The 16,350-nt window shown below is 36.8% G+C and overlaps 2 protein-coding genes across 4 annotated transcripts; one reads left to right on the top strand and one right to left on the bottom strand.

Moving 5' to 3' along the window:
• Positions 1 to 398: 398 nt before the first annotated feature.
• LOC116733650 (uncharacterized) lies at positions 399 to 3,991 on the bottom strand. 2 transcript variants are annotated; one of them, XM_032584433.1, is made up of 6 exons: positions 3,753 to 3,991; positions 3,571 to 3,596; positions 2,292 to 2,483; positions 1,532 to 1,734; positions 1,418 to 1,445; positions 399 to 952 (listed from the first exon to the last, which is right to left on the bottom strand). In XM_032584433.1, the coding sequence occupies exons 1-6, from the start codon at positions 3,776 to 3,778 to the stop codon at positions 846 to 848; spliced, it is 582 nt and encodes a 193-aa protein (XP_032440324.1). In that variant the 5' UTR covers positions 3,779 to 3,991; the 3' UTR covers positions 399 to 845. The 2 variants fall into 2 exon arrangements, with proteins under 2 accessions (XP_032440324.1, XP_032440323.1); XM_032584432.1 differs by having other exon boundaries at positions 3,462 to 3,991.
• Positions 3,992 to 5,912: 1,921 nt separating this feature from the next.
• Positions 5,913 to 16,247, top strand: znf512 (zinc finger protein 512). 2 transcript variants are annotated; one of them, XM_032585405.1, is made up of 16 exons: positions 5,913 to 6,195; positions 7,841 to 7,977; positions 8,059 to 8,114; positions 8,242 to 8,300; positions 9,189 to 9,697; positions 9,787 to 9,900; positions 10,010 to 10,108; positions 10,387 to 10,511; positions 11,366 to 11,452; positions 11,793 to 11,891; positions 11,967 to 12,134; positions 12,241 to 12,438; positions 12,523 to 12,624; positions 13,098 to 13,160; positions 13,399 to 13,497; positions 14,684 to 16,247. In XM_032585405.1, exons 2-16 carry the CDS (start codon positions 7,878 to 7,880, stop codon positions 15,284 to 15,286), a joined length of 2,481 nt encoding a protein of 826 aa, XP_032441296.1. In that variant the 5' UTR covers positions 5,913 to 6,195; positions 7,841 to 7,877; the 3' UTR covers positions 15,287 to 16,247. The 2 variants fall into 2 exon arrangements, with proteins under 2 accessions (XP_032441296.1, XP_032441297.1); XM_032585406.1 differs by having other exon boundaries at positions 5,914 to 6,195; positions 9,787 to 9,876.
• Positions 16,248 to 16,350: the final 103 nt, after the last annotated feature.

The following is a 16,350-nucleotide window of genomic DNA, read 5'->3' as shown; positions in this document are numbered from 1 at the left end:
CACTGAGGCCAAACAATTCTCCAACAAGTCCTACATGAAGTCGGTATTAAATTATGTTCTTAAACAATAATGTCAAGAATTTGCATCATTGTGGTAAATTTCTATAGCATAAAAATATATGGAGAGAATTTTAATACTGTCTATTTTTCTTTTATTGCAGGAGGAGTTGAGTTGTGAGAAGGAAATGGAATAATAGAATAACCACATCAAGCATAACTTTACAACTTTCATTTCTTTTTCATTTAAGAATAACATTTAGATACGGATGAAACATTCACATGCTTTCTGGGTGTCTCGGCTTTTTAATGGAGCTGAGAACAAAAACTGATTATGAAACTCCTTCTACTTCCTGTTAAAGCCCAAATAATAATGCAAAAAAATAAAATAAAACACAGAGAAAGGTTTTCAGAAATTTTTATTTTTCAATCTTCATTTAGGTAAAAACCGATATAAATACTGCAGATTTCCACTTAGTTTAAACAAAAAATCTGCAGATCTTTGAATATTTACACATCCTAAAAATATGACCAAATCCCAGCTGTCGAAGGCGTTTAAAAACTTTCTATTTGTTCTTATTAACAAAGATGTAATGTGACCAAATGCATAAACTTTATGCATTAATAAAATCAAACTAAAGCAACATTTACATTAACCTACAAGGATAATTTATTTATTAGGTCATCTTTAGATAGAAATATGTGAAATTAATTAATTTTGTTGCGTTGCAGTTATAAAAAGTGATCAGATTTTCTGCCTTTACATTTCTTCATCCAACAATAAAGTTCTCATCCTATGAAGACGTTTCAGACAAACTAAAAATTTATTAAAGAAAGAATCTAATCAGGTCAGGGATATTTATGTGATGCAATCATGTAGATGGACGTCGTGACAACGGCTACAGACACAGCAAGGACAGTGACAATAAATATGGCATTTTTACGTTTCTTTATACCTAAAGGGCAAAAAGAACAAAGAGTTATTTGGTTTGATTCGCATTAAAGAAAAGCAGTTCCAATAAAAACATCACAAAGAATCTATAATATCATGTAATTTTGTTTTATGATCTAACTTCAACTCTTCACAACAAACCAGTGATAAAGTGTAAAATGAAGCTCCTCTAATAGCTAATTTTGACAATGTCACTTATCACTTCTTTTAGAAATATCTATTTTTCACACATCTGCGTTTCTTTCACTTCTCTTAACTCCAAGTGTGTTTGATGCTATAAATCTCAAGTTTTGCTCCTTCTTGATCAACATTCTTAACTGGATTGAGATTGAAATCAGCTTTGTAAGAACTTTTTAAGTCAAATTGTAATTATTATTAACTCTTTGCACATTTTAGTAAAGTACTGAAGTGAGACAGAAGAAAAAAACATCGTAATTAATGAAAAATTTGTGGTTTCTGCCGCATTTACCTTCAACCAGAGATCGCAGGAAAGCGTTCTGAAAGAACAGAAAACTGAGTGAGTAAAGTCATCACTCCACTGCACATTATTACATTAAAAAATATCAGAGACAAATATATTTACCCTGGAAATTGGAATGCCGAGAAACCTCTGGATTTCATGCCATGATATGTCATTACGGTTACAGTTGAGGATTTTACTCTGATAGAAAAAGTAATCCACGGTGAGGCGGACGTTCTGGTGCTGCACCTGCCTCCTGCTTTCAGCTATGATGTGGTTGGGGTTGAATGTGTGATGCATCACCACCAGAATGACGGGTTTATCATCTGAAAACACAGCAAACATGAACATAAAACACTTTTTAAATAACATTGTACTGTAGTTCCTTACGGACAGTTTTACTAGATAAATTTAACCCAGATTGGATACATTTTTCACTCATTTGATGAGTTTGATTACTTTGTTGTCATGCAGTCACATGAAATTAAAAAAGTATTACAAATTTTTGTTTTTTCCTACTTTTTAAAATGTTTCAGATCAAGTAAATTTAGAATTAGAAAAAGAAACCCTGAGTAAATACAAAATACATTTTTAATAATTTTACTTATTAATTCAACCTCACCCTTGTTTGCATTATTAATTTAGCCACATTGAAGGGTTTTTAGGATGAAGTGCTGCTTTAAAGCCATGTCACATTATCTCAATTAGATTTAAGACTGTACTTTGACTAGGCCACTCCTATTTTCTCTTTCTTGAGCCACTAATAGATGGAAACTTCTGGTGTTTTTTTGGTTCATTTATCTTCTGTGTAAATCAAGTCTGCTTTAGCATAAGGTCACAAACTGATGAATGAATATTTCCCATTAATGTGAAGCAGTCTTACTCGGAGCCTTGCTGAGAGCCTCTCTGATGTCTGTCTGGACGCGTGAAGCGACTGGACAGATCACCAGGACGTAGTCACAGTCTGTAGGAGAATAAGCTTCAACTTGGCCCGCGCTCTTCAGCTTGTCAACGATGGAGTGATGAGCTTCGTTGGTTTTACCTGCTACTAAGACATAAAACCTTCTCCCCAAGCCTAAACATCAACAGAAACAAGATTCAGTTAGAACCAACACTGATTAACACCAACTTTTTATGGTACTTTAAATTGTTTTTGTGTTTTTCACAGTTTGTACTCCAGAGCTGCAATGATTTCTTACCAAAAGTGGATTATGAAATAAGTTTGCAAACAAGAGAATTTCAAGAAACAAATGAGAAATAAATTTATCTTCAACCTTGCACCATCTCTGAGCTGCATAAGGCAAACAGCTAAGAATTTGTTGAGCTCAATTGATATTAAGTTTGCTGTGTGGAGACAGGGCGTTTTCCTCCTTGCATAATATTCCTAGCTAATCCATGTCTGCAAAAACACAGAAACAAACCTTTAAAGAGCAAACCTTTAATCTTAATTAAACACCTTTTCAGGGCTCGTTTCTGCTTGTGCTTCACTGATCTACTCATGCACTGAATCAAAGGGGAACTGAAACAAACGTGTGATTCTTTTTTGTATTTCTGCACCCATCCACAGCTTTCTAAATGTTTTATAATTTCCCTAAACTTCTGCTAATATCACAGATCAGCTTCAGTTTTCAATTATTGCTCAATTAGAAAGCAATAATCCAGTGAATACAAGCTTTTGTTTGCATTGACCTTCTATCCAGAAGATAGAAACTAAATTAAAGACGTTTTAAATATGTACTGTGAAAAACATCAGCAGGTCATAATCATATTTATAGAATACTTCTTCAGACATTTGTTATTTTTCCTAAATGAAGCTTTTCTGTTCAGTTTGAGGTAATCCAATCATCTGTTTCGGCTGCTAAGCTGAATACAGAATACTCAGTCATATCTACAGGTTGGATATTTATTTAAAAGTTCCTCGGTTTTTACAGCCGCCGTTCTGTGTGAACCTGCTGCCTGCTGTGGCTGAAAACTAAAGAGCTCAAACCCTGAAACCAAAAAACGGCAGAAGCCTCCAAAACAGGAAGGAAGCTGCACAGTCATTCATAACAACCTTGACACTTGAGTGCGTTTTGTTCCACCAACAGACGGTCGTTATTTGCATAAAACGTTGTGTGTGTTGCCCCTGTTCTGAGTTTAATCTGTAAACTAGATCTCCTCACCAGTTTCACGCTGCTGGGACATGTTTCTGGGTAAACAGAAACAGACAAAGTGTCAGTCAGAACTGTTTGACATTTGAAAATGAAAATATGAACATGCATAAGAAACTAAGTACGTCATTACAATCAAAGTACAACCAGCTGCTCTGCACATACATTCACTGAGTCAAACCAGCAGAAAATACCTTCCAGTGGTTCCTCTTCGAAGCATCCAAGACTCAGAACCCTGGATGAGGATTACCCTAAACTATTACAGATATTTAGCTAATAAACAGCCTGATTGTTTCTTGTTTTTCTGATTCGTCCTCACTGAAATAAAGCTAAATCTCCAACCTGTTAGAGAAGCACTTTTACTTTCACTTTGTCTTCTAAATAACTACAAAGGCAGAGGAGCTGCTTGGGCGGGCAGCCCGAGTGTGACAGATAAGAAACAGGAAGTTAGTCTGCTGTACAGTGAAGTGGAAATTATGTGTTGAAATGTGATGAAATCCCCGGGTCTAAAAATGTTCTCGGGGATTTCTCTGAGGAGAACATTTTTAGAAAAAGGAAAGCAGCAGGGAAGACTACAATAGTTATGACAGAATATGCTGGTTGATTTTTAATTCTTTACATCCACCATAAGTTGTTTTTTTAATATTCTTCTTCATCAGTTTAATACAATAAAAAAAATGTTATTTTAAACACGGCAGCAAAGTAAGAGCAGGTTCTGCAGAGAAGCATCTGAGAACCATGACCTCTGTGCTGCTCACTGCTGCTGCTGTCGTCACGATGCATGATCACTTTCACAAACCTTCTCAACATAAACACCACGTGAAGTTCTTTTTTTCACAAGTTCAGCCATTGAATGTTTTTCCCATCATGATTTGTGCTGTAGGGTTTGCATCTCTCTTGCAAATGTGCTACAGTGAAATAAGAAAGCAATGTGGAAAACAGAAGAAGAATGAAACCTAAAACAGAATGCATATCTAGAAAATTAACAGTATATTGAATTTATATCTTAAAGGTGACCTATTGTGCTTCCTTGAACAGGTTAGGATGGGCTCACACAAAACATGTTCATTACACTTTTTGCACAAAATCATTCTTAGATGAGGAGATTTTAATTTGCTCAGTTCTGCCTATTTTCTGCTGTTTTAGGGCCTCTGTCACTTTAAATCCAAATACGCTTCTGCTGGCCACACCCCCCAACTCAGCGTTTACACTCACACATGAAAATAACAGCAAACAGATGCACAATAATGCAACCGTACATCTTTGAAAAGCAGAACTAGACCCTTTGCACAACCAACAAGAAGCAGGAAGTGGTTTCTGAATGGTGAGTCAACAACAACCTGCTTGTTTTATTCCAGCAGCCATTGTACAGCACATATGGAAGTGAAAATCAGCTGACCAAACGTCCTAGAGCTCAGACTTGGGTTGCTAGGTAACAATTTGGGTTTTGCTAGGGTTGCTAGGTAACGGGCTGGGACATTACATTTGGAAAGTTTTTGAAACGGCTCATTTTCCAGACACCAAAAAAGAACTTTTTGGAAAAAATGATGTTTTGTTGTTTTTTTTTAAGTGCTTAGGCTGTTTTAATAAGCAGAAAAACCCCAAATCAAAGTACAAAAACAAGCAAAATGTGAATTTTGCAGAATATGGCCCATTTAAGACAGAGGATCTGAGAGATGCTTTTTCCTTCAGTCCAACATCAAGTTTTCTGCTAGTGATCCAAATTATCTGTCCATAATTTATTAAACCAACATGAGTTCTGAAAAGAAAAATAGTTTTTATTTGACAAGTTTTAAGTCAAAATAAACATAAAGTTTTAATATAAAAGTGCTTTACACAGACAGAAAATGATGAGACAGGATAGTTCTTGATTTCCTCTTTGTTCTTACATTTACAGTGTTTCCTTAGCTACTGACAAAGTTTTCTATAGTTTGTCTTAGCTTCTTCAGTTAAATTGAATAAAAACATATATATACAGTAGATGTAATATATAACCATCCATTATCTAAATCTGCTTATTCTTGCAGGATTGGGAGTGGAGTCCATCTCATGGCCATACAGATATAATAAACAGCCATGCATGCAAATACCCACAACTCAGGCTAATTTTGCGGAAAACCACTTGACATGAAAGTCTGGTGGTTTGTGAGGAACTAAACTAAAACTCATAATTCAGATTTTATTTTTTTTTTCATAATTTGGACTTTAATTTTCTGAGATCAAACGTCAAAATTCAGAGATGAAAAGTAATAATTCTCAGTTTGAAGTCAGAATGTATTTCTCTTTTTTGTTTCCGGTAAACTTAATCCTCCTCGTAGGATTTGCATTGCGGTATGTCCCGCAGGCCGTGAACGCAGCAGCAGATGCGGGTCTTATTTGTTCTCTCCAGCAGGAGGAGGGCGTTCCGCTCAACAACACACGCATCCAGTGGCTGCTATATTTCTACGTGTGAGTGCGCTGGTCCATATGTAGGTGCAGCCACAGCTTTAGGTTTTCTCCGTGTTCATCCAGGGACCGGGCCTGTCCTTGATGTTAGCCCGCCTGGCGGCTGCTCTGCCGGGGAAAAGGCGACAGAGGAGGCCGGGCTGGAAGACATGGAGGCTGGCCGTCCTTGCAGAGGGACTGGGCTGTAGGACGGTAGGCTCTCTGGTATTTCTAACCCCGTTAAGAAACAATGAAAGGCGGTCAGGAGTGGCGCCTCAGTATGGGGGGGAAACGCTTATCGGATATCTGACACAAGCTCTGCTTTATTCGTTTTCGTCGTCTGAAATCCAAATCTTTTTGTTTTTTTCTCTCTTTTATCCTCCCAGACACAGATGGTGGTGGCCAGAGATCATTTTTTATTATCAGCTTTGCAAAAATGACTCTCTTTTTTTTGCAGGTTTAGTGTAAAGCGTCATACTATTCACTTTTTTAAATTCATTAAGAATTTTTTTTACAATTTTCTTTTACATTTTAATCTTAGTTTTGTTGAAACGGAGCAGACTGGCCTCATATGCGGACATCCGTCACAAACAGCTCACATGTCAGATGGGATGCAAATGCAGAGTGTAAACAAAACAGGAGCTGAAAGTGAATCATCAGGCTTTCATCATTCATCACAACTTTTTCTGAAAGAAATATTATGCCTTCTTAACTCTACTAAATTTACATACAAATATAATTTCCGAAATACTAAAAAAATTAAATATTCTGAGGAAATAATTTGACAAATGAACTTATATAACGATGAATAGTGTGGATTTTCTAAATCTTTCTGCACCTCATTAGTGTCATTCAGCACTCCTTTTGAAATGCAGATTTTGTTTCAATAGAAATTGGATTTTAAATCAAGATGATTCTCAGTTTAAATGTATATCATGACAAATCAAATGTCAAGACATTAAAACATTTATTCTTTTTATTCTATTTTGTAATTAAATATTTTACAAACGTTGCATATTGTCATTTTTTTATATATAAAGTTGCACAGGTGCACCACCATCCTGGTAATCACACGGGGATGGTTAATGGCAATGTTAATAATTTAGGGGTTGTTTGTTTTAAATTATTTAAAGATTGAAAGAAAAATAGTTGATTAATTTATTCGAGTCAGTTTCTTGTTCATAAAAGAATGTATTTGCAATAATACAATAATAGGACCATTATATCCTATTGTATCGTAATTATATGTAAAATGTATTATCGATATTATTGAAATACTTCCAATATGTTTGTAGCCTAACTTTTGACATCAAACCTAAGGAATACCGTTCAATAAAGGCAACTTATTCCTAAAACTATATATTTTTAAAGACATTTATGTCTTTTATAATTCCGATCATAATAATAAGTGAAGCAGGACTTTTAAATTACTTGGATAAATGGAGATTGAACCTTTCATTTATCAGCAGGAGCAGCACTGTTTACAGATGGAGATCCTCAGGGTCCCGTCCTTGGACTTGATTTATTTTGTTAAATGTTCCTTTCAACTGTTTCAACTTGATTCTTTTCTTTCCTTATTCATTATTTAATTAATATTTGTTTTTACTATTACTATTTGTATGTGGGTGTCGAATTTTCATGGAACTATATTTTATAAGGTGCTAACTAAATAAAATTGACATTAAAAAAAATTATTCCTATTTTATTGAGTTTTCTTTTTGTTTCCAAACTGTATATTCTCTCTCAATAATGTTTCATTATTATTTAATGGTTCACAATTCAAAGTACATTTCCTGCCATATTTTGGGTAATAACAATTGAAGTCCATGAATGTTTCTTCCATTATTTCTGTTTGCAGTGCTGATTTCTTCAGTGGAGCGGTTGGCTCTCGTAGTATGGACCCCGCCCACATCGGAGGGGATATGTCACCTTTGTATGTGCCGAGGAAAAGGAAACCTGTCCAATCACAAGCCAGAAGTTCACCTCCATGTCCAGGTAGAGAGATAAGAAGGAATTTATTTTTATATTCCTACATTTTGTCCAGCTAACTGAACTTATTTTGTTTTTTAACATCAGCTGTTCAAAGGTTTCCTGACGGACAAGGTGAACTAAATACGTTTGAAAATCCAGAGGTAAGAAAGACAAACGATTGTATCACATTGTTTTTTCTATGTTATCTTATTTATGTTGAAAGTTCTGATTTATGAGTTTGTACGACTGTTCAGGCTTCATCCTCACAGTTCTGTTTGTTTGTTGCAGGATGAAGAGACTCAAGATCAAAACAATGTAAAGATGAAAAGAACTTGCAGCAAAAAAAGGCAAGACCTTTGAAATATAGCCAGATAGCAAATACAAGTGAATTTTTTGCAAGTATATATTTTTTATGACACAGATTATATTAATTACTCATCATCTAATTCAGCCAGTGTTACTAAAAGTGCTCACATTTATGTGGTTAGAAACTGAGCACCAATTGAGGAGCCATGTCTGAACACATCAGGTGTATTTTTCTCATACCATAATATGTGCTTGAAAAATTCTGGGTACAGAATATGTTGCACTTCATCACAGGTGGAGAAAGTGAGAAGATATAAAAACACTTAATTTATGCAGCTTATTTAATATGTTTATGTGAATAATAATTGTTTTTGCTTCCATTTGCGTCTCGACTGCTTCTAAAAATAGCTCAACCTGTTACCTAGCAACTCCAGCGGAACTCCAGTATGTTGCCTAGCAACCCTAGCAGAGTTCCAGTACATTTGCTCAGCTGGTTTTACTGCTGTATGCACAGTACAATGGCCGCTGGTCATGACAAGTGTTTTGTTGACTTATTCCGAAACCACTTGCTGCATTTTTGTTGGTTGTGCAGGAGGCTCCAATTCTGCTTTTCAAAGATGTACAGTTGCATAATAACACATTGGTTTGTAAATGTTGAGTTGGGGGGCGTGGCCAGCAGCAGCTTATTTGGATTTAAAGTGACAGTGACAGCTCATTCTGAAAGGAGCTCAAATTAGGCAAAACTGAGTGGACTAAGATGTCATTATCTAAGAATGATTTTGTGCACAAAAGTAATATAATGTTTTGTATATACCAATAGACATTTCCTAACCTGTTCAAGGAGGCATAATGTGTCACCTTTTACAAAAAAAAGAGAAAGCATGACATTGTGACAGGTTTGTAGAATATTTATTTTGTTTTCATACCAGGTATGAAGACCTGCAGAATGTTTCCTTGGGATCTGTGGATTATACGACCACCAGCTGCTCTGTGATGTCATCAGGTGGCCTGGCCAACGGCTCGGATGAAAGGTCCGTAAACATGCCTCCAAGAGAGATGGGGAAGGACGTTTGGCCTGAAGGATCGGAGGCGAGCCGGGAGCATCCACAGCCTGAGGAACAGACCTGGAGCTCCAGCAGGGAGCGAGGTACTGAAGCCTGGACTCCAGGCAGGGAAGAACCCCAAACATGGATTCCTGACAGAGACAGAGGCCATCCTGGACCGGATCAGGCTTGGCTCACGAGCCAGGAGCAAGGTCCCGAGTCTGGATGGGGGGCGGGGAGAAACCAAAGCCAGGATCAGGCCTGGAATGGTGGAAGGGATCCAGGAACAGACGGATCCTCCGGCAGACCAGAGCAAAGGTGGGGAAACAGCCGAAGCCAGGATGAGCAAGTCTGGAGCGACTCAAACAGGGAACGAGGAAACATCTGGAGACCCGGTAATCACTGGAATATGTTTCTCATATGACACAAGAGCTAGCTTGTTACATAAGGTAGCTCAATGTTATTTTCGTATTATATTTCAAAGACATGAACATGAAGAAGGTCCAGAGAGCAGAAGTGGAGCCAGGCCTTGCTGTAAATAACTTCCTTCCACCACCAGAGGGCAGCATGTCCTGTAGGTCTCCGTCCTGTCCAACAGGTTTAACTTTTTACAGAACAAAAGTCTGATTTGGATTCAGTTGAGAACACATTACATTATAAATTTGACGCAGTAATAAAGAAACTTATTTCATGTATCTCAATTTTAGATGCAGTCAGTGTTAGTAGGAGCTCAACTGTCCAAATGAATGAAGATCAGAAACCCATCATTCTTCCAATCAAGAAGGAACCTCCAACCTACCCTCCAGGTGAGAACAGCTTCATTAAAAATAATCAAATTTTTGGTTTTTTGATTAGTATTAAAACTAAATATCACCTGCACATTCAAGTTGCACTGGATCAAGGAAGTAGTCCTGCAGTTTGACAAATAAACTTGATCCTTAAGTGTTGTAAGTGTGTAAAATTATCCAAAACATTAATACTGTGCATTCATTAGATGCACAGATAATCTGTTAGTTTGGTATTCAGATATTTACGTCTCTGATAGTAAGACTTTATTGTTATTCTTGCTGTGCTCCGTCTCCAGGAAGCCAAGAGGAGCGCTGGCAGCTCCAGATTGTGGCCAAAGGGAGAGTGACGTGTCCCAAATGTAAAAGTGTGAGCAGGAAAACTGTGGAGGGGCTGAAGAAACACATGGAGAACTGCAGACTGGTGAGGCTTCAAACACCACCCTGAAAATTTTATATTATAAATATCATATATATTACATTTATATTCATTCATTCACTTCAAACTGTGTCCCATTCCAACTGAAAAATTCAGTGAATTTTATTGGGATTTCATGTGATACAACAAGAGTAGATCATAGCTGTGAGAAAGATGAGAATGAAAAGGATGTAATTTCTGCAAATAGAAATCTGAAATATGTGGTGTGCATTTGTACTTTTGAAACCAAACATTGCAGGAATTATTCACACCCATGGCAGATTTAAAATTAAAATGATTTTTTACTAAACCAAGAAGTTTACTGATGGGAAATGAGTCGGGCATCTCTCAAAATAAAATTATTACTATTTTACAAGTATTTAATATATGGCAGTGACTTTAACAGACTGATTTTAATTAATTACATAGATGTTAGTTTTTTTGTTTATTCTTTCCACATACTTGCACATTTCTAAATCTTTGCACAAGCAATATCTGTAAATAGCAATTCAGGATTGAACAGAAGTTTGTGGGATGTTGAGATGATTTTCTAACTTCACCCTTCTTTACATTTTTCCACTCGGCTTCCCTGACCGCTGATGATTTTTAATAAATAATGTTCTCTGACAAACCATTGAAGTCTTTACAGAAATGTATGACACACCTTTCAGGGTTTTTTTACTATTGTCCTTCCACTTTAACATGATGCACCAATTTATGTTGGTCTACCATATACAATCTCAGTAAAACACACTCCTAAGTATTTATTAAGATCATGTGGGGTATAACCACATTTATACCTTGTTTAAGTACTTGGTGTAAAGTATTAAGTTTGTTAAAAATGTCTTGTCAATCTGCAGCAACCTTTTACCTGTCAGCACTGCGGGAAGCAGCTTAAATCCTCCACAGGGATGAAGTATCACATCATGGCTGACCACAGCAACCTGGTAAGATCATTATTTATGTCCCCTTTATTTCTGTTGCAGTGCTAGCAGGGATGCTAGCAGTGCATAACACACAACTTTCCAATAGTAAAACCTGATGTTTTCTTAATTTATTGTGTATTTTAGGCCTCCAAAGTATACACTACATTGTAAAGTAAAACTGTTACTGTTCTGTTGCTCAAAAAATAGCATTTATGCTTGTTTTTGTTTCATCTGCTGCAGTTTTAAATGTTTGATTTAATCCTTTGTAATGCGTACATCATGTGCAACAGGTGTTATTTATAAGTGTGCTGTAATATCTGCAATGCCAGAATCCTGACATTAACTTTTCTAATCTTGAAAGCCATCAGCTGATGACACCAAGGGCCTTGACGACCGCGCCATCAAAGACAAACTGCGTAAAATCCTGAAGAGACTTGGCAAACTGAAATGCTCTAAAGAAGTGAGATGTTGATCACATTGCAGTTTGGTCTGTTTTAAAACCATAAAAGACTCACAAATACCTTTTATTCCCCAGGGCTGCACTGCTGCCTTCACCAGCATCATGGGCTATGTGTACCACATGAAGAAGTGTGGGAAGGAAGAGTCTGAGCTGGAGAAGTTGCTGCTGAATTGCTCCCACTGTGGGAAAGCATACAAATCCAAGGCTGGTCTGGAGTACCACCTGAAATCAGAGCATGCTCCTGTAAGTTGACTTTACACATTTACAGTAATTTGTCACTTCTAGTAATTAGCTAGAAACCTACTGCTAATGTTGCATTTTGATCAAGACTTCCACTCGTTCCTTCCAGACGCCCCAGAAGCCTGAAGAGGACGAGGCCCTGAAGGCCCAGAGGGAGGCTAACCCAGAGCGGACGCCCAGCGGCAGAGTGCAGCGCACCTCTGCACAGGTGGCCAACTTCCACCTGGCTGAGATCGCCAACAATGAACTGCCAAAGGACTGGCCCAAGAGGAAGTTTCAGTCAGACCTTGTGCCTGACGATAAGAAGGCATGAAGAATGTTACTGATCACAAAAATTGGTTTTATGAAAACTCCTAGGCTTTTAATTTTTTCATTTTGTTGCCATTTCCAGTTGAAATACGCCCGACCAGGCCTGCCGGCGTTCAGCCAAGAGGTGCTGAGGAAGTGGAAGAATGAGGTGAAGCTGCAGAGGAAAGTTCACTGTCCCAACCAGGTAGGACACACTTTTATTTGATGTTTACCGGAATTACATTTTAAACCTGAGCAGTTAATCTGATTTAAAATGAAGTTGATGATTTATTTGCAATCTATTTCGAGCTGCGGTTAGGTACTGCCAGCCTTGACATGCCTTATAGCCTGAACCAGACAATAGAAAGTGTTTATAGGGGCAACAGCATCAAATAGTTTTCTGAGTATACTTTGCGTGTTTTACAGACATTGTACCTCATATTAAAGTCATGGGTTCATTTCGCATGTGGTGTTTTTAAAAATTATTATTGGATTTGTATTAATTTAAACTCAAAGTTCCTCCATCCATAGAAATATCACCATGAAGTTATAGCAGACTTTTGGATTTACACTTTGAAAATGCTTTTTTTTTTCTACTTTACCTATACCAACTTAAAAAAAAGACAATGTTTCAGTATCAATAAAGTGAAACTCATGTGATGTGTATTCTTCCCTCAGGGTTGTGACTGCACATACACCAGTGTGTCTGGGCTGAAAGCTCACCTGGGATTGTGCACAAAGGTACATTATCTGTTCTGTGTCTAGAAAGATAATTTCCAGAAAATTCAGTTAAATCTTGGAACAAATGAAATATATCAAACCAACATATTTTTCTGCATTTTCTGTTTTCTATATCCTTAAATAAAAACATAAACTCTGAATTAAAAAGTAATAGGTGTAAAAGCAATTGTTTAGCGTATTTAATAACTTATATATGTGAAAATATTCTTACTTTAAGGTTTGTTTTGTCCTTTTTCAGGGTGAATTTGAGGCTGGAAAATACAGATGTTTGATCTGCAACAAGGAGTTTAATTCTGAAAGTGGAGTTAAATATCACATAAACTCAGTCCACTCACAGGTAATAATAAATTACCAAGTTTCTTGCTTTGGATATGCTTCTTTTGTTCCATTAAGGTCACGCTTTATGCTGATGACCCCATTGTATTAATTTATTCTATTATATCTGTTAATAGGCTCAGAAAGGTACAAAAAAGATTTTATTTCTGAATAAAACTTTATGGTCATGTACATATTTATATTTTTGGGAAAATAATACGTATCTTGGTTCTTGAAGAAAGCAGTTCTTCTAGGTAGACTGTTCACTGCAAGAAGCAGATGACATAATATAAAATCCAATAAACTGAGAAGCTTTAGTGATGCAAATTATCAACAGAGTTAATCTAAAGTTGATCATATTAATGACCCAACCAGCCATTTTCTTAAAATCTGAGTGTTTTATGGATTAAGAAGACCGATCATCTTTCCATAATATAAATTGCAAAATCTTAAATAATATGGGGAATTTAAAAATAAAAAAAACATCATTAAATTTTTACATTATTTTGTGTCAGCTGTATAACTGAATAAATAGAAAGTTGTGGCCACGAACAGAAAGATGTTCATATATAAATACCGTTTGGTTCCTCCTAAAGGAATGTTACAACTTTGCGCATTAACTCACCACAGATAAAAAAAAATTAATGTTTATAGGCACAATGATTTTTTTCCCATTTTACATTTTTTTCAGCGTTAAGCTGAAAAAGATGATCCCGTCACGCAGCTCAGCGCTATTAAAGTGAAACTTAAGGAACTTGTTTAGTGTTTCTATTTTAAAACAGAACCTCTTAAAGTGCATTTTGCATCCCGCAACGAACTCTGCTTGGACCGTTTCTCTTTCCCGTTCTGGGTTAGCCGCCATCTTTAATTTCTATAACAAAGGCTGCCTAAGGGTGACCATTGGTGCCCTCTGCTGGATGGCGGCCAAACTACAATACTATAAGAAGGCTTAAACGGATGTTTAATCGTTTGGAACTAATTTTAATCCAATAAAATATTAAATCAAATTGGATTCAAAATTTAAAATACTTTATTGATTCCAAATGGAAATTAAATGTTGTTGTAACTCATATTAATTCAGAATTCTTCAGACTTATTGCAGATAGTGATGTGATGATAGTCAACAGTTAATAGTAATTACTTCCATCCTTAGTTGCTTTACTTACCCATTTTATTTTCACTTATATCTTCGCTTTATGTCCTAACAGGACTGGTTTGTAACAAACAAAAAAGCCTCCAAGAAGTTTGAAAAGTTCCTCAAGAACCAACCAAAAGAGTCAGCCCATGCAAACAAGCAAACTGTTGACCAGTACCACTACCACCACCTGCACCAACAGCAGCATCACCATTATCATCATCATCATCACCACCACCAGCAGCAGCCCCTGCAGCATCCACTGCAGCCTCTGTATCACCTGCAGCACCAAACCCAGTTCCTCCACCTGGAGCAGCAGAACCTCCACTCACAAGATGAGCCAGAGCTCCACTACACTTCCCTAGAACCTCCAGCGGGACCAGTGTGGTTGGACATGGACCGCAAGGAAGCCGTGCTGGGACCGGAACACATCGACATGCACATGGTGGACGCGATTAAATCAGAGGAGAACAGCGATGAGATAATGGAGCTCAAAGGGAGGATTAAGGGAGAAACGATAGGAGAAACCGGGATGGTGGATGGGAAACAGACGGACTGCTTCGGTTTCGGCAGCAGTGAGGTGGAAGCCAGGCTTCATGGCACGCAGCGCCAGATCGACCAGTGGAACCTGAAACGGCCTGACATCATGGAGCCACATGCTGATGCTGCAAAATGATGGAGAAATGCCTGATAGGATCCTGCATCAGCTGCTAAAATAAATGATGCAACAGACGGCTACTCCTACTAAAGATGAGACGACAACAGGAAGTGTACTACAAATAAAACTTTGAGCTGATGAAGGACGTATAGCATGAAGTTGTGGACTTAACACTAAATGTAGTCACAACATTTATCTGGGCGTTTTCACCAGTTTTTAATTCTTTCTAATTCTTTTAAAACCTTCCTGTCTTTGTTGTTAACCGTAGAAGGTCAAGTCAGTTCTACACAACGTGAGAATGTCAGCATATTTTATTTGAGAACGTATTTTGTTCTCTCTGACAACACTGTGTGCCTCATAAGTTTGATCTGTCTAACCTCATTTTGTTTTATTTACATCTGTGGCTTCATCAGATGAAAGACAGGAGAAATATTAAAGTAGCACTAACTCAGTAACTGTGTTTCTAAAAGTCAAATGCCTTTCTCTTATGTGTAAAATAGACTTTTCCAACCTTTTCATCCCCAACAAATGTGTTATACTTCTGTTTGTGTGGATCTTAATAACAAAAAAAAACACATTAAGTTTTAGTCTTCAATATTTTCAGTGTCAAAAGCACAAAAAGAGATTAAATATGATTGGTTTCCTCTACTCAAACTGATCCTAATATTATATGAAGTCTACAGCTACATAAAGTTCACACACAGCAGAAAATCTGTTATTTTAAACACAAATCACAAAAACTTTTAGACTGCATGAATACATTTTGTCGACTGATGAAGGGAAAAAATTTAAAATGTCCTGTTTGCAGATTTGTTATTGTCTCCTAATGTATTCCTGATATTGATAGATTAATGTCCATGTTCTCTGCGATTTACATCCACTGTTGTTAGACATGTTTATTTCAGTTATTTCTAGCTCTCATATTTAACAGATTTTTTTTTCAGCTGATGAAGTGTTAATTAATGTATTTTCTTCTTGTTTTCTGCTTTTTGCACATTTTTTTTTCAAACCAAACTAAAGAATCAAGTCTTGAATTAATTTGTTTTAAGAGCTTCCCACTGAGCATTTTAATTGTTTGTGAG

This window comes from Xiphophorus hellerii, chromosome 15 (genome assembly GCF_003331165.1).
Source record: "Xiphophorus hellerii strain 12219 chromosome 15, Xiphophorus_hellerii-4.1, whole genome shotgun sequence".
NCBI classification, from domain to species: domain Eukaryota; kingdom Metazoa; phylum Chordata; class Actinopteri; order Cyprinodontiformes; family Poeciliidae; genus Xiphophorus; species Xiphophorus hellerii.
This window is presented reverse-complemented; position numbering and strand designations above follow the sequence as displayed.

Excerpts from the sequence above, each read along its gene's own strand:
- znf512 (XM_032585405.1), top strand. The coding sequence starts at position 7,878 with ATGGACCCCGCCCACATCGGAGGGGATATGTCACCTTTGTATGTGCCG. Across the intron at positions 9,698-9,786 it reads AGGAAACATCTGGAGACCCG|ACATGAACATGAAGAAGGTC; the intron begins GTAATCACTGGA and ends TATATTTCAAAG. Across the intron at positions 13,498-14,683 it reads TAAACTCAGTCCACTCACAG|GACTGGTTTGTAACAAACAA; the intron begins GTAATAATAAAT and ends ATGTCCTAACAG.
- LOC116733650 (XM_032584432.1), bottom strand. The coding sequence starts at position 3,669 with ATGCATGTTCATATTTTCATTTTCAAATGTCAAACAGTTCTGACTGAC. Across the intron at positions 2,484-3,461 it reads AAACGCACTCAAGTGTCAAG|GCTTGGGGAGAAGGTTTTAT; the intron begins GTTGTTATGAAT and ends GTTGATGTTTAG. Across the intron at positions 953-1,417 it reads CCTGCGATCTCTGGTTGAAG|GTATAAAGAAACGTAAAAAT; the intron begins GTAAATGCGGCA and ends TTTGCCCTTTAG.